Raw genomic sequence first — 18,412 nt, forward strand, 5'->3', positions numbered from 1 at the left:
AAGACTGGGAACTTGTACACTAGGTATTTTTCTACTCAGGATTTATTTGTGTGAGAAAACAGAATCTAGGCTTTGATGACAAAGTCTTTCATCTGATAATTGGAGTTTTTCATTTTTATGGCCTTCTACAGTGCCCCTGGGGACTCATACATTTGAGTTACTGATTCTCCCATATGGATTAAACACCCTGGCCAGACTACAGTGTTGTCCCAAAGCCAGCCCCCTCTTAATAATGAGATATTGTAATACCTGTTGGAAATCTAAGTGGAGTGAATTGAAAAAGATATAGTCCAGATGAAGACACAAAATGTAGAGTAAAACAAGGGCATAAGATGTTCAAACAACAAATTCCAAGAACACTGATGGCCAAATTTACAAAGAGAAAAATTTAAATTTAATTTTATTTTTGAATGTCTCTTTTTTTTTTTTTAAGAAATAAGAGAAGTCCTGTACGGAGCACTATTTTAGGATTAAAAAAAAAAAAAAAAAGGAAAAGGAAAAAAGTTACCCAAATGAATTTCCCATCATTTGAAAATGAGTTTTGATAGAAAAAAGTGGACCTGAACCAAACTCCCCACTGAGAGTGTTTGTCGGTGCTACCCACGGGGCAGGCAAGGCAGGGCATGCGGGATAGGGACTTACATCTGGAGAATGCAGCCCAATTCATTCTACTAAGAGGAAAAGCAGGAACACCCATGTTCAAATACCTCCTGACAGACTGAAACTAAAAGTGACCATAGCCTGTAGTTTGCACAGTAGTACAGTAATCTTTAATTTTCTTTTTAAGAGCAGGACTGATATCAGGGGAACGAAAATGAAAAAATTAGAAAGAAAGCACTTGAGAGACAAAAATATAATTGTTTTGAATATTACAGACTGTAATTGGACTTAAGAAGTTCTGACATTTCATTCAATACATGATCAAAATATCTGAGACACGGACAGTTAACATTGCTCTCAGACTTTTAGTGAAGACATTGAGCTACTGTTATTTGCAAAATCCATCTCTACCAAATTATTTACAGAGTCAGTAACAAATATATCAGCAATGCAGAAATATAAGTAGTAGAAGTTACACTTTTAACTTCTATCAGTGGTCAGATCGGGTGGTGTCAAATGGCACAGCTCCACTGTGGTGTCCAAGAAGAACTGTGACTTCCATCAGTTCTGGATCTGGATGATTCTTTGCACACAATCTGAATGCCTGCTTTCCTTGCAAATGAATACTTTTTGTGGAGTTTTGCTGCCAATACAGTAGTACAGTGACACAGGCAATTCCTCGCAACATTTCTGTTTACAGTTCCTTTCAAGTCTGCATATTATGCTATGTAACCAATTACAATCAAAGGAACCCCACCATTAACCATTGGATTAAGTCATAAGGGAGAACTTCACTGAGAGCTAATTGACTGAAAGTCTTAGAAAGTCAGTGAGTGACTGTATCAATATCCTATCAATCATATGGATTGTATCTTGGATATTCTTACCCCAGATAAGGACATTCACTTGAGTTACAGAATTGCTCTAACAGGGAATTTTTTGTGGGGTAGAATTAATAACTACTAATTAAAGAGACGGGAAAAACAGCAAGCAAAACTATCAGTTGTAATTATAGTAAGAGACTTCATACAGACCCTTCCCATTCCTGTCTGGCTTTGGTACTACCTTCACCCACTTTTTCCTCTTCCTAAAGGCCAGACACCTGTTCTTCTTGTCAGCTGGACTGGGACACAAGCTTTTCCCATCATAAAGAACAGCAATATTTAGTTCTTTCCCCCATCTGGTCTAACTCTATACAGGGAATAGAAATCATAGAATATGCGCTCATATCAGCACGGATTAACCTGTAGCGTAACTATTCACTGCACAGCAGAACTTCTCTCAGTGTGATCAGTATTTAGCCTAAATCAGTATTTCTTTGAATACAATTTAAAGAATATTAAAACCCCACAATTTTATATCTTTTCTACTGATATTTGTGACTGCTAGCACTCAGAAAACTGAAATGTGACGAAACACAGTATAATGTAGACACATTATATGCCACCAGATGTAAGTGCCACAAAGAATCCCTGGGAATGCAGCTCCATTCTCACCCGAAAGAGCCTTGCTGATATCCCTTCCATACTCCTCTGACCAGATTGCAGACATTGAAAGGAAATAAACAGCTACCTGCATATATCACCAACAAACCAGCAACCAAATGGCTTTTTGAGATAAAGATGTGGAGATTTTTTTTACAGCAAAGGGAAATATTCGAATTTGAGCCTGAAGGGGTACTAAGGAATAGAATAATAATTGGTTCTCTGCCAATAAATTGCATGCTAGAACAAATGGGTCTGTATGCCAAATGAAAGTGTACACTCTTATCAACCACTTTTATTTAAAGTATGTATATATGTGTGTGTAGGGAGTGTGCGTAGGTGCCCAGTTAACTGCTTGCACATCAGGAAATGCATGGAAAATCAAATCCCATGATATGAAGCAAAAAACCTGAACTGTTGCTATGCTGCTGCTACCTGTGATCCACAATGGAATTTGAAACTGAAGTAGGTGTTCAATGTCACAAGCACACCAAATTCTTTTATTTTTTTTTTAATTATATTAAGCTGCTTGGAATTTTATACATGTATATAAAGAGTTAATTTAAACCAGGTGCTAGTAAGAGCTGGCAAAAGCTTTTTCTAACTTTGTGCTGCCTTCTCAAGATTTCTCACTGTCCCCCAATCACACCAGAATGATGAACAATTCAGGGTTCACTCTGAAAACATATTCAAGTTTAATTATGTCAGGTTCCTTTTCAGTTATGTTTCAATTTGTTGGACCAGTTAGTGGTAAAATTTTACTACTTAGAAATCCAGAAACAGATAGGAAAGTACTTTAGGACACAAAATATCTAAGATACTTTTATGTATCTTTGTCAGTCTTTACAGGAATTCATCCTGATAAGACAGTGGGGATTGAAGCACTGAGTCAGGCTTGCACAACACAGAAACTTCCTGTATATGCTACAGAACTGCAGAGAAATATATTTTTACAACAAAAAAATTTTTAGCTTCCTTATCCACAAAATAAGGGATGGTGGTAAAATATCGATATATCTTGTGAACAGAGGGAATGTGACAAAACAACAAAAAGCTCTCAGCATTTATGCAGAAGTACTGTTTTCCTCAGGGTCTCTGTCTACAAGATGAATGCTCCCCGTGAACACTGATTCCCCTTGAGCCGCAGTATTCTCCAGCTGCTTATTTGTGCAGTATGGAATCTGGCCACAGAAATACATGTAAATCCATGGGTTGGTGCAGCTATTTAGATTGCCAAGGAGCATGATAATGGTGAATGCTGAACCTAGAACAAAACAGTTAAAGGAATAAGAGACTAAATAAAGCACTCTTACAAATAAGTTATATTTCACAGTCTGCTGCTTCCTGCTGTATCTATTGATATAGTAAAGCTAATCTTGTAGTAGGAAATTCCCATTTCAATGCAATTTGCAACTGCTGAAGGCATAAAGCACACTTTATTGTGTGCATTGCAAAGTTAAATAGTTTCATATAGCTCTTTTTTGATGTAGCTGCATTAATTTTAAATTCAACTACTAAGCTGTTAAACAGATACAAATAAATACAGATATATATTTTGACATAAATTTATGTAGAATAAGACTCAAATCCACACTGACGGGAAGAATTCTTAAAACAAAGATCAGAAACTACTGTTTTTATCAAGCAGAACTATTACATATTCTCCTTTGCTTTTTTACCTCTGAGTTTAGAACAGGTGAATTTAAAGTTGCATATAGAGTCTGCCTTTCACAAAGAGGCAATAGTATAAATTTGACAAGATTATTCTTGTTTACAACATGGTGTTCTTTGATAACTCTCTCAGACTTGCTTTTTTTGCTTTATAAACAGCTGGACAACTTCTGGTTTTTTCATAGTGTCCTGAAGAGATTTCATCAATATGATTCCAATATTAAAAAAAAAACAGATGTCTTATAACATCACTGCTCTACCCAGTAAATAATAAATATTTATCTTATTACTTTGAATAGTTAATTGCTGCTTTTCACCTCAAGAACCCAAAATACTGCTGCTATAAAACCTAAAACCTCTAAAAGTCTGAAGCCTTGCTGAAGCACATGATACTTTTCACCACACTGTTCAAGAATCTTTAAATTTTTAACCACTCAAGACACACACACAAAATAGGCACATGATGTTTTGATCACAAAACACAAGAAGTTCCCTGTACCTAATTAAATACAAGAGATAATCAGTGCAGGTATTTCTTTTTAATCCTCCTCAAATGACCACAAGTAACCTTTACACAAAAGCAAAGTGCAAACATAAAGCACTCGAGAGCAGTGTGCCAGCCTGCTCTGCAGCTGTGGCTGAGGAGGGAGAGCAGCTTACCTTCGGTCAGGATGCTGGGGAACCACACAGACCACAGCTGCGCAATGAAGAACGGTGACCAACAGAGAACATACGCAACAACTGTCACCACTGTCATTTTTACTGTCTTGATCATAGCCTTTGAAATGCAGTTCACACTGCTTGCTCGGGATGGTAGGACTTCATTCTGATTTGTTGCTTCACATTCATTCTGTTTTTTCACATTTATATTTCTTCTGATTATTTTGCAAATCTTGACCTGGCATGTGATAAGGATTGCTGAGGGAATGAAGAATATAACTACAAAAATCCAAGTCACATATGCCCTTGGGCCCCAGGGCTGAATAAATTCACCCCAACATTCAAAGACGCCTGGAGATATTTCAGTCTTAGAAAAGATAAATACCTGCGGTAGGCTAAGAATCAGTGCTATAGACCAGCTGGTGCAAATGGGGATGTTCCAGAGAGCTCTCTTCTTTTGGAAAGTAACCATAGGGTAGCAAACGGCTTGATATCTGTCCACTGTCATGACCACTATCATATAAGTAGAGGCAAACATGCCCAGCAATTGTAGATACTTGATAATTCTGCACAAGAAATCTGGCCCTATGAAAACATCTGTAATATCCCATATGAGTTGAGGCAGCACTTGGAAAAAGGCTACTACTAAGTCAGCAATGCTGAGGTGAAGCATGAACACATACATCCTAGACAGCTTCTTTCTTCTTCGCCACAGCACCAGTATGAGAATAAAATTGCCCACAGACGCTGTCAGAAATATGACCCCCAGTACAGCAATCTCTACTTGAGCTAACTGCTCATCTCTTTCTGGTCTTCCAATAGGGTCTGACTGATTTGTCAAACTCAGGAATCTGTGAGGAGGAGGACTCTCAGTCTGATGTGTGTTATCCTGCATAGGAAATGAAAAATTCTTCATAATGCACAGAAGCTACTCACAGTAGCTGCCACTTGCGACTCAGGTTGACAGCTGTGAAGCACTGGCTGGCAAACAAACCAGCCTGGGTTCGAGTTTCAGTGTATCTTCAAGCAAATCTTCTTGCTCATGCAAACTAAAGCAGTGGGGCTTGGATTGTGATAAAATTCTGTCTCTTGCTGGCATGCAGAAAGGCTTTATATAGGCTCCCAGCAGACAGAGCCTTATGTAACTACAGAGCCCTTGGGTAGGCTGCAGGGACAGCAGCCAATGGCAGACCGAGGCACACAATTGGGGGAAATATATAAATAAAAGGCAAACTTCAGAGGCTCAACGTGATTCAATTACTCACTTCAGTCAAAACCCGAACTTGTAAATAGCTGTGGTCAGAGTCATACTTAAATGACCTTACTCAGGAGAGTTCTTGCAAAAAATTTTCTACGCAAACCAGAGGAACACACTTCAGGAGAAGCGGGAGGAATGTTTATACGTAGACAAAATTGGGTCCCTGAGCTCAGACACATGGTAACGGCAACCTCCAGGCTCCTGGGGCATGACCACATCCTAAATGCAGCACAGACAAAGAAATGCATTTTCCACTGCCTTTTTTTTCCTTTTTCTCTTTTTTGGAGTCACCTGGTTCTAAAATAAAAAAATGTAGTGCCCTAAAAATAATATTTTTATTTCAAGACAGGGTCAGGACTTAGATTTTTTTTCTCAGCAAAATGAAAAATAACACATGTGAAATAAATTACTTTTATTGAGACCGTGAGTCTACTGAGAATTTAATCAAAAAAATAAGTGAAAATTCAGGAGCAAATCCAACTAAGGAAAAGGTCTCTATGATGAAACAATATCCAAAGGTCTCTATTCTATTATAGTGCTAAAGTCTGTGAGGTCATTTTTCAGTATCTAAACATTTTTATTTTTGTCAAGTAAATTGTATCAGGAACACAAGAAATGCATTGTTCTTCAACTTTCCAGTATGACTTTTGCATAAAGTTAGTGGCAGGTAAAAATAGAAAATTTGATCTGATTTCATTCTTTTATCTCTCAGCCCTCCCTCTTAATCACAAAAGAGAGATTTAATAACATTGATTCTTTTAATATGAAAAATAACAGATATTTGTATGCAATCTTATTTGAAGCTTGGTCATTCATATCCTTCTGGTTACAGTCAGGAGACTGGTAATTTAAAGTCTTTCTGAAGAGGAAACCAGTTAGGTGAAAAGCAGTATCCATGCTGCATATATAGTACATAATACTGCACCTAAGCTGATTAATCACTGTGATCACAACTATATTATAAGATCAGCTCAGGAAGCTCAGAGACAGACTACCACTTATTTTCCACTAAAGGTTTTCATGTATCACCAAGCAGGTGAAGTACAAAATTCATAAACAGGATGCTGAGGTAGACTACAAAAGTTTATAAAACCTACATGACTTCTTTTCTCTCTCTTTCCCCCTTACATGCCACCATGGGATGGATGTTAATAGCTCATGAAAGGGTAAGACTATGAGAACAGACAACAGAGAAGCTAAACAATCTCAAGAAACTTTTCCACTGACAGCAGCTGTACGTATCCATGATCTAGACTTGGCTGAACACTGCTGCAGCTGCCCAAGTCTACAAAGGCTTTTCTCTAAGACTGTGTCGCAAAGAGTATGAATCACAACTTAATCTAATATACCTGATTTTTTTCCTAAATAAAGGACTTTTCATAGGAAATTTGGATTCTTGAGGTTGTTTCCTTTTAGTTTGTCCCCTCAATTTGGAATCTATCTCAATTAGTGGGAAATACGCATAACAAGACCATAAGGGAACAAGTGGGTTTGCCTTAACCCTCACCCTCCCTTCACCCAGCAACTTGCAGAAGAGTAATTGAATTGGCCACAAATCATGAACCCCTGGAAATGCTGCTGATGGCAAAGACTGTGCTGGAGAGCAGCTGGGCTGATCTCAGGTTCTTTCTCCTGATGGAGTTTTAGGTGTGTGCTCCAAAATAATTTACCTTGACCCTCCTCACTCCATAACTTAACAAAAAGGCAAGTGGGATCTTTATTCTTCCAGCAAGATATGAAGTAAACATGTACATCTAGGCAGAGCTAGGATCAAGTGTGTTGAAACAGGAACATGTTGAACAGAATATTAAGTTCAGGTCAGGCATGGAAGATAAACATACATGTATAGTTCATTATTTGAAATGTCAAGAAATTACATGCAAGAAGACCAGTATATGCAACACGAGTCAGTTCTGGGATACTGTTGGAAGACTAACCAGAATATCATACCAAAAGCACCTATTTGTATGATTTTTCACAATGCATAATGTATGGATAGACATATATTTCAGGCAAATATGTTTTATCAGCTATACCTAGAATGGTCCAACAAGATCCCTGGGAACATGCAACTCTTCCTCGGTCTACACATGCACACAGTGTCTGGGCAACAGCCCAGGTGTCAGATCCAGCATGTGGTCACAGGCTAAAGGGCAAGCACACTGTGAAACGAGTAGCCTTTACTATGTTTATAGAAAGGGTGGTGGCCCTCCTTGTACAAATTGTCCTGGTGATGTAAGACTCTTGTTCCGTCTTGCATATAATCAGCTCAATATATGTTAATGCTTTCATCACTTTATAATTGTGACCTTTCAATCTTTTTCCAATTACAAGCTACATTGAGAGCATTGCAGAAAATGTTGTATTCAAGGAGTTAGTGATCTTGAACAGAACTTGTCTGTTCTACTGAGCCTTGTACTTAAAGCCTGTGCTGACACTGGTGAATGTTTTGAAGGAGATGACACCCCAACCTGTCAGGAGAAAATACATGTGATTGTTTGCCACACAAAAGTAAAGGCTCCACATTGTGGGAAGAAGGAGGAACCTCTCCACAGATGACATATGTGCATTGGAAGATCCATGTAATATCTGTCTGATGCTGCACAAAAATGGAGTTCCCAGCATTGGAAAATTTTCTCACTATCTACATTTGTGGGGTTTACTCTACGTCATGAAAACAGCTATTTCACCACCCTCTTTGTTGTTGCATCCCCGGGTGCAGAGCACAAGCCCAGCTCACTCAGCCTTCCTCACTAGGCTACATCTTCCAGCCCTCCAATCATCTTCATGGCACCATGCTGAGCTCACTCAAGCTCATCAACACCTTTCCTGTAGAGGGCCTCCAGAACCAGAGGAAATATTCCGTATGTGGTGAGTAGTGAGTGCTGAGTTGGTGGGGAATAAACACTTCCCCTGACCTATGAATTCCATGTGACCTGTGTGTGTCAAGTCCTATCACAATCTTTGTCTTCCAAAAACTGCATAAATTGCAGTGCATTGCAGATTTTTTTTGCCAAGCCAGGTGAGAAGTATATGCTGAAGCAGAAATATGTGCATTTTAAGGTTAAGCGCCCTCCAGGAGTTTCTAAAACCCAGAAACTGTTTAATTTTTGACAGACATTACTTATTAAATACAACTTGTGAAGGAATAGGTTTGCACTTTTTTGCTTTGGAAATGCAAGTACTAAAAAGTTCCCGTTTAAGAAAAGATAAAGTGGAAAATACTGCTGTCTGCTTTTGATGTAAGAAACTCAGGTCTGCCTCTTACCTCGGTGAGATTCTGTAGATGTGAAGAGCTAGTAGAGTATTGTTACTGCACTTGTCAAGTCATTAAAACCAACTAATTAAGAAAAACAAATTTTTGCATGATTTGCTACATCTTTAGAAGATTTTAGAGAAATCAAAAAATATTTCCTTAGTGCTGATGTGATTCTATTCACTTACAAACATTAAAACGTAAAAACAGCTTCCATAGGCCTTATATACTAGAGTGTGCAGTAAAAGATTCAGTTATCAAAAAGATAGTAGAAACATTTACTTCCTAATATCTTTTTACTTAAAATACTTACTTAGTAATATATTCTAGGGTAAATAAAAAGACTTAACAGCATTGCATTGAAATTGCCCTATGGATTGAGAATACATTTGAGGAGATGTATTAAGTAATGTAAATACATATCAGTAGCATGAAATGTAATGAGAACTGCTTGTGGAAGTACTGCAATGGACAGCAAATGGATTCTTTCCTACAGGAGGTTAGTCAAAGTTACATGTGAATACTGTTCAATACTTAGCCACGCAAAGAGACACAAAACAATGAATAGCATCAATAACTTTATTCCTCAGAAAGAGTTAAGCTTTGATTGGACAAAACCACTTCTGGGCAGGAAGGAGAGCTCTTAGTGAAGCCAAAAGAATATTAGAAAATGTCAGGACAACCCACAATCTCATCCATTTCCAGCCAAGATGAACTAGAAACCACTCTTAACTTTTCAAATTAACATTATAATGAACACAGGACAACATTTTGTCCTGCTAGCCCTGTTTATACACAAAAAGGGAACTGTACACATCTGTGTTTGGTGTACATGTGTTATGCGTGTGTAAACGCTGCTCTTCTGCACACACATGATGTGGATGCCTTTCCCTTTACAAGAAACTGTGTTCATTTCTCAAATGAGTAAATTAACTGTATTTAAAGGAAGAGGGTATTACTTTATTAAGATTAAAGGCTACATCAAAACAAATTCAGCTCTATAGCCTTACAGTGTAGGACTGAAACACATCAAACAACTATATTTACTGTTACGCAATATTTTGGAACAAAAACCTTCCTAAATTGAGTGCATCCTTCAGTAGGAATTAGCCACAGGCATTAAAGCCAGAGGGAAAAAAAAACGTGTATGGGCCCCCTGTGACTTGTAACTAGGCAAGTTCCAGATACTCATCACAAAACAGTACCACTAACTACGTACAGTACTACGTACCTCTTTTTAATCCCTAAGGAGATTACATCTGAAACAATAACTGTTTAACCTGTTTCAGTAAGAACTTTATAATTCGCTATTGCTGACCTCATTCTTTAGGCAAGTTTCTGATTTTACAGCTGTTACTGACAGCAATGAGTGAGGGTACCACTGGGTCCAAAGCCTGGAACCAGTTTGCTTAATTCATGTACTTATTATGCTGGTAGAATTATCTTCCACAATTTGTAAACCTTCTCTAAGTAATGCTTCTTTCCTATTGCTGCTGTAAAATTTCATGCAACTTTAATAAAGTGTTTACCCATAGAGTACAGAGCTTTTACTCTTTCTTCTACAACTTCCATCAGGATATTTTAAGGTAGAAATAAATCATTACAAATCAGTTACATAGGCTTCTGCCAAAACTGTCTTTTTCATTTGCAGCATTCCAGACAGTCTGGGTTCTCTATTAGGATGCTAAATGGCCTGACAGCTCACCTGTCACCAGGGTCATGGAAAACAACTGACAGATAAGGAGCTTCACCAAGGCTGGTCAGAGAGAAGAAAAATGGAGAAACAATGTGTAACTTTAGGAGAAGGAGGTATGATGAACTGGTTTTGATGAAGAATTACAAAGCACTTTTTCCACAGATGAGAAGTTATAAAGAGAGCATTTTAATAAAGGCAAAATGCTAAGATGGTACCTAGTATAATACTTAGAGGTCCAGAGGAAAGATCAGCCATAAGTCAATAATTTAATTAAACGACAATATAAATAAAAATGACAGTCAGTTTCTCCAGCAATACTGAGTAAGCAGTTGCAAACACTGTGGAGAGTGAATTAACTCCAGCAGACTTAAAGAGACTGTGTGTTTTGACCTCTTTACATTTACACCAAAAACCTTGAGTGACACTTGTACAATCATACTCTCAACCAGATGCTGCAGTAATAAAATTCACATCTATCACTTCTTGAGTGCTGAAAGGTAACAGAATGACTACTATGATAATCACAGGGGGCTGAAGAGGAATTTATAATATGACTTCTAGCACGAGTCTGAATTCTAAATTCTAATTAATCAACTACATTATTCATATCTAGTATATAATTATTTGACCAGTACACTCTTGTTTTGGCAGATAGATTTCTAGAATGCACAAAAGCACAAGGGCAAAGACCATTGGCTATAAGCAGTGGAGGCACAGGAAATCAAAGATAGATGTGTAACAAACTTCAGATACCAATTCCCTGAGCAGGATCCCTGATTTAGGGATACAAGCACCTTTATGTTGTGTGGGAAGCAGGAAACCGCTGGATTTAGCAAAGCAGGAAGACAAACGGAGCAGGACATCACTAAATTCCAGATCCTGATGGTAATCTAGAGTCTTAACTCTGCACAAGAGCCAGGTACCTTTATGCATTTACAATGCAGAGCCTTTAACTCTTTTAACAATGTCTTACAAGCATTCCTTCAAGAAACAGGCTGAAAATTGTCCAGTGCTTTCAAAGGGGGTGAGGATATGGAGGTTCCTAGGTGAGGAGAGGAGGAAGAGCAGGAGCAGGAGGGAAGAGGAACAGGAACAGTCATTGACAATATCTAGGAAAGGATTATTTTCAATGGAATATTTACCCAGCTGGTGCAAGAAAATAGGGTCAGGGCTATTTTCAGCCAGAGAAGGCTTAAATACACATTTCTGATTTCTTATGAGAATTTCCTGGTCACCAACTTATTGGCAAGGCAGAACGGAAAATGGTTTCTACTCTTGTTGAAACTAGGTGACTACGAACATAAGAATTGGTGAAACCAAGAAGCCCTGGGAAAAAAAGGCCAGGTATCCTTGTGGGTAAAGCACTCCTATGAGAAGGGGAGTGCCACAGTCTGTTGCTTGCTCCTATATATACATTTTATAACAAAAGCTATTGTGTAGGGAGAATAATCTGAGAAACTTAAACCAGAAGCTATGGACATCTTTGTAGCTGACTTTCTAACTATGAAGCAGGCAAGTACATTTGCACTTATCTTTCCACTCCAGTACATTTACCTTTCTCATTTGGAATAACTCCAACAGGAAAACCACCATGGGAAAAACTTGGGTCTTTTCTGATTTTAGTCCATAAAGCTGCTAGCACTGGAAATAGCCAGCCTGGCTTGCTATCTCTGCAGCCACAGTAGAAGCACTGAGAAAGAAAGATGTGGTGGGATTTCATACTGTGTATGCACATCACAATTAGCTAGAAGAACCAAGATTTTAGAGTGGGATTCAGAATCTTGGAGATTCTGATTCTTCTTTTTGAGGATGTAGCTGGGAGAGGAAGGGGATTAACAACCCAAAATATTCACTGGCTTCTAGGTGAACTGATTACATAATATTTGGCACACTAATTTATAATATTCTATGAAGAAAGTTGCCCCCTTAGAAAACATGTTACTTCCACATTATTGTCTAAGATTCAATGACAATAAGGAGCAAAGCAGCCCAATTACTTTGGGTAACTGATGCAAGGCAAAGATAGTAAGAAGCTACAATGTAAGTCTTACATCATCTGCTCTTTGGATTTACAGAAGACAATTTCACAACAATGTGACTACCTGGTGAGGACAATTTTCTTTAAAAGTTTCCCTTTTCCTTTCTAAGGCTTCTAGAATTTTTAGCTCTTTGACAAGAGAAAAATGTTGAAGGGAAGTAACAGATAAAAAAGCAATATGAAAATAATAAAGAAAAGTTCCACTTGATTATTTTCAGTGTTTGTGCCAAAAAACACATCCAAATGAAAGGTTACAGAAAGTATCCATGCTGTCATAAGCATTCGTTCAATGGTCTTAATTCTTATTACTTTGAGAGTTTTCCGTGAATGTTCATTCAAGATGCAAATTAATTTTTCAACATTCTATCCCTGAAAACAAGGAAATGTTTTCCCATTTTTTGTCTGCCATCTAGTGTTAAGAGGCAGAATACTTCTGTTTGCAAAGCCAAACAATATTTGCTAGCACTACACAGCTTCTGTCGATGTCATATTATGCTGATGAAAATAGAAAACAGTGTTTTCCCTAAAGCTTGACTGGAAAAGTCATATTTAAGCAATTACCTCAGACGCCATTATGAGCAGAATACTGCTCTACCAATATATGTTAGTTTGTCACAGTGCTTTGAAATACTTGAGGTTTTTTTAAATTTGTTTGAGCCTCTTAGGTGATAGTTCTGTATTTTCAGAATACCATCAATAATCAATAAGGCAAGTAAAAATAAACCCCATATATATAATGCTATATAAAAATTATATTCATATATTAGCTTTTTATCAAACATACAGTGAGAGAATGTGCAAAACTATTTACTCAAAATACAAACTTCCAAGAGTGAGAATCCTAGATTGACAAATTTTGGAACCATTATTTCTGGTAAATATCCAATTTTTATCAAACTGCCTCATAACCTGTTATGACTGTCTCTCCAAGCAGCAGTCCAAGACAGACATACAGATATGAATGTTAGAAATAATTAATGGCATTTAAAAGCATAACATGCATATAAATGAATACAGTTAACTCACCTGAATTATTGACACCCCAATACTTTGGCTATAACATGACAAAAATCATGTACACCAAACAACTCTCTTTCTTTAAAACAGGAAGATTTATCACAATTGATGTGTAACTTGATTTACAGAAGTTTTCAACCTACCTACAAAAACATGTCCTAACAGGTATAATGAGAAAATATTTTGAAAGCCTTAGATTTTCTGAATTAAGTAAAAGAGATAGAACTCATTAAAATCAAACTACTTTCATTGTTGTCCTAAACTGAAAACAATCATGTTTCAAGGGACCACTCTGAAAGAGCTTGAGTGCTGGGTATGCAACCTAACAGAGACCAGCAAAAACCCATCAATAATAACAACAACAGATTTCTCTCTTGATACTTCCCACGGAAAGCACTGAAATTGAAGTATTTTTCAAATAGCTAATATACATCCTATTAAAATTAAATTCATCTCAACATTATTTAAATGAGATGATATCCATACTATGTGAAAACAACTACATACAGAGTTGTCCACCATCTGAATACCATACGTGGATTCATCTCTCTTATCTAAAAAGTAGGTATTTAGTCAAACAGGATGAACTCACCTCTGAGTACTAAAAGAGCTTACAAATTAATCTATGTTTTAAATAAATTTGAGATAACTTCTTCTTAATGTCATGACTACAGCAAAGAACGCGAAATTGGCAAAATGTTTGAGAAGGTTTGGATGCAGAATTTGTGCCTGGGAATATATAAATTTATCTTTTCCTGTCCAGTGTTTTTCAGTTCTTTTGGATTGTTTCATGGTTGTTTTGAGAAGCTGATGAATCATGCACCTCTGAACATGTCAGATCAGAAAGGTCTGCTCATCCTTGGGGAGAGCGATGTGGTAAGAAGGCATGGGTTGGCATTGGATCAGAAATGTGAAATCCTTGAATCTTCTTAGGAAAGGTATGAATCAATACATCATTGTACATATCCCAGTGCTGAAACAAATGTCTGAGCAGGCACAGGAGAGAATTTTACAATGAGATTATGGGATAAAGTGTGACTGTTTAGGAAGGAACCATGTGCAGCTAAAAGGGATCAGTTGCCTCCTACCTTCAATACCTTATTTGCCAGTCAAAGAGAGGCAGGATGTGCCCTGGCAGCATGAAGTTTATAATGTCCAAACTTCCCTCTTACTGAAGTTGTAGGTCTTGTTTTGCCTAAGCCTTTGTCATTGTAAGAAAGCAAGTTACCCCGTTTAAAGCCAGCTCAGATTGTGGCTTCAGATGGGCTTCTTAAGTCATCTGATGAGATCCAACTTGGTCCAGCATACTGGCAAATGCACTAGAGCCCTGGGGCTTACAGAAGGGCAAACACACTCAGGGAAGCTGCTTAAGCTAACATTGCTACACAGTCTAAAACTCTATGTACTGTGTTGCTCTCATAACAGTATTCAGGCCTTTACATGAAGTAACTCGTATGTCAAGAGGCAGTGAAACCTCCCTGCTTAGCTGCATCTGGCACTTAGGGCAGACCCCACGACTGTTTGAACTGTTTGGTTTTGTTGGGGTTTTAGTTTAGTCTTAGTTTTTTTTCCTGTTAAAGGAATTTTCTCCCATATGCATGTTGCTAGGGGACAAATAGCTGTACTTAAGAAAGACAAAAAGGGGAGTGGGGCGGGCCTGGCTACTCCTTTGTCTACACCTGGGTGTGGGGTCAGTTCGCTCTGAGCGTCCAGAGAGAGAAGCTGCAGAGAAAGGAGCTGCTGCTTCTTTCTTTTTGGCCGTTCTTTCTTCCTGCTGGAAACAACGCCGGGACCCCAAAAGCCGCTTTGACCCCACGACTGTTTGAACTGTTTGGTTTAAAAATGAGCTTAAGCATATATAATGAAATCCTGTGATAAATTAAAAAATGGTAGATAATTCTTAAAAACATGAGTATACCACCACCAGATAATACAACTGGAAGTGTAGTAATCTACAAACACGGCAGGCAGACCATACCTGCAGAACAGCACAGAAAGCAGCAACTCTGGAAACATTTAGGAGGGAATAGATGAGCACCTGGGTATGAACTGCCACTGTCCTGTGCAAAAGGATCCTAATAATATGTGGCTCACAAAATATTTGTGGCCACCGAGTACTTCACCGAGGAAGTGACACGCCTTGAGTGTAAAATTGGCATTGCATTGGGTTAATATGACTGGGAAGAATTAATGGGAAGACTCCCCACCAAAACCTTATCATATTAACCCAATGCAATGGGGTGGCATTCGCAAAAAAACATCAGAAGCTGCCCCTGTGTTGGAAGGTGTCAATTCCAGCGGGCTCCAAGATGAACCTGTCACTGGCAAAAGCTGAGCCCATCAGCAATGGTGGTAGTGCCCCTGTGGTAACATATTAAGAAAGGGTAAAAGCTTCTGAGCAACAGCAGCTAGGAGAGAAGGGTGAGAATATGTGAGAGGAACAACTTTGAAGGCATTTGGGTCAGTGAAGAAGGAGGGGTAGGAGGTCCTCCAGGTGTTGGAGCAGAGATACCCTTGCAGGTCCTGGCAGAGCCCGTGCCAGAGCAGGCAGGTGCCTGAAGGAGGCTGTTACCCCATGGGAAGTCTGCACTGGAGAAGGCTCTTGGCAGGACCTGTGGCCCCATGGAGAGAGGAGTCCATGCTGGAGCAGGTTTGCTGTCAGGACCTGTAACCCTGCAGAGGATCCACACTGGAGCAGTCTGCTCCTGAAGGACTGACCCTGTGGAAGGGACCCTCGCTGGAGCAGTTTGTGAAAATTACAGCCTGTGGGAAGGACTAGTACTGGAGAAACTCGTGGAAGACTGTCTCCTGTGGGAGGGATCCCATGCTGGAGCAGGGGAAGAGTTGAGAAATCCTCCCACTGAGGAAGAAGGGGCAGCAGAGACAGTATGTGTTGAACTGACTGCAGGTCCCATTTGTCCTCCTGCTCTGCTGTATGGGGAGCAGGGAGAGAATTTGGGAATGAAGTTGAGCCCAGAAAGAAGGAAAGGGTGGGAGGAAAGTTTTAAGACTTGATTTTATTTCTCATTTCCCTACTCTGATTTGATTGGTAACAAATTCAACTAATTTCCCCAAGCCAAGTCTGTTCTGCCCATAATGGTAAATGGTGAGTGATCTCTCCCCTGTCGTTATGTCAATCCACAAGCCCTTTGTTCTATTTTCTCTCCCCTGACCAGCTGAGGAAGGGAGTGACAGAGTGACTTTGGTAGGCACCTGCCATCCAGACAGGGATGCTCTGGGAGATGTAGAGAATTTAACCTGTTCAATTTATAAAAAATACATGATAAGAATTACAACATGTAAGGAATATATTACAGCCTGTGGGAAGGACTAGTACTGGAGAAACTCGTGGAAGACTGTCTCCTGTGGGAGGGATCCCATGCTGGAGCAGGGGAAGAGTTGAGAAATCCTCCCACTGAGGAAGAAGGGGCAGCAGAGACAGTATGTGTTGAACTGACTGCAGGTCCCATTTGTCCTCCTGCTCTGCTGTATGGGGAGCAGGGAGAGAATTTGGGAATGAAGTTGAGCCCAGAAAGAAGGAAAGGGTGGGAGGAAAGTTTTAAGACTTGATTTTATTTCTCATTTCCCTACTCTGATTTGATTGGTAACAAATTCAACTAATTTCCCCAAGCCAAGTCTGTTCTGCCCATAATGGTAAATGGTGAGTGATCTCTCCCCTGTCGTTATGTCAATCCACAAGCCCTTTGTTCTATTTTCTCTCCCCTGACCAGCTGAGGAAGGGAGTGACAGAGTGACTTTGGTAGGCACCTGCCATCCAGACAGGGATGCTCTGGGAGATGCAGAGAATTTAACCTGTTCAATTTATAAAAAGTACATGATAAGAATTACAACATGTAAGGAATATAAATTTTCCTTTGGAGAATAAAATGCAAGGTAAGAAAATGAATTTTACTTCTTTATTTGTGAGGAAAAACAGAAGACAACTGAGATCTGAAACTACAAGTGTGACGTGACCCTCGTAACCCTCATGGTAAGGCCTCCATTGTTCCACCTGAGCACACAGCGTATCCATCCTCTCTTGTCATTTTCACCTGAAGTTTCGGCAACCCCAATTAAAAGAGTGTTTCAGACACGCCATGCAGACAGGAATCTCAGGGCCTGCTGCTGCTCTGAAGCCTGGCCGGGGAAGACCAAGCCGCTCCCTAACCCTGTCCAACCCATGGCAAACACGTTTGTCATTGTTCCCCAAGCATTAAGCAGGAGATGTGGGGGCATAGTCCCGAGGCACCCGCACTGAGTAGCTGCAGAGGCTGGGCAGGGGCCCTTCTCCTCTTCCCAGCCCCTTGCTCCCAGTGCCTCCCCAGGACCCGCAGCACCTCCCCTATGAAGGCAGGCCTGAGAAAGCAGGGGCTGTTCAGCATGGAGACGGCTGTGTGGAGACCTCAAAGCACCTTCCAGTACCTGAAAAGGACCTACACGGAAGCCAGAGAGAACAGCAAGTGTAGTGACAGAACAGTGAATAATGGATACAAACTGAAAGATGGGAAATTTAGGTTAGATATTAGGAAAAAATGCTTTACTGTGAGGGTGGCAAGGCACCAGAACAGGTTGCCCAGGGATGTGAATGCCCTGACCCTGGCAGTGCTCAAAGCCTGGCTGGATGGGGCTCTGAGCAGCCTGGTCTGGTCTGTGGGAGGGAAGTTGGGACCGGATAACCTGCACTGCCCATTCCAAGCCCTCCGCCCTCGGCAACCTCCTCAGCGCCCAAGGA

General features: G+C 39.5%; 2 protein-coding genes across 2 annotated transcripts in view; one reads left to right on the forward strand and one right to left on the reverse strand.

The window, feature by feature from the left end:
- Positions 1–465: 465 nt before the first annotated feature.
- LOC103614777 (arg8-vasotocin receptor) lies at positions 466–5,331 on the reverse strand. The gene is made up of 2 exons (XM_008632757.2): positions 4,416–5,331; positions 466–3,348 (listed from the first exon to the last, which is right to left on the reverse strand). The coding sequence occupies exons 1-2, from the start codon at positions 5,329–5,331 to the stop codon at positions 3,149–3,151; spliced, it is 1,116 nt and encodes a 371-aa protein (XP_008630979.1). The 3' UTR covers positions 466–3,148.
- A 10,888-nt stretch (positions 5,332–16,219) lies between these two features.
- The window catches only part of PNPLA8 (patatin like phospholipase domain containing 8), a 40,648-nt gene continuing 38,455 nt past the window's right edge, over positions 16,220–18,412 (forward strand). Inside the window, exon 1 of the mRNA XM_008632758.2 lies at positions 16,220–16,231. The gene's annotated coding sequence lies outside the window, so the exon portion shown is untranslated. The remainder of the gene's footprint in view (positions 16,232–18,412) is intronic.

The sequence above is a fragment of the Corvus brachyrhynchos genome, unplaced genomic scaffold (assembly GCF_000691975.1).
Source record: "Corvus brachyrhynchos isolate BGI_N302 unplaced genomic scaffold, ASM69197v1 scaffold32, whole genome shotgun sequence".
NCBI classification, from domain to species: domain Eukaryota; kingdom Metazoa; phylum Chordata; class Aves; order Passeriformes; family Corvidae; genus Corvus; species Corvus brachyrhynchos.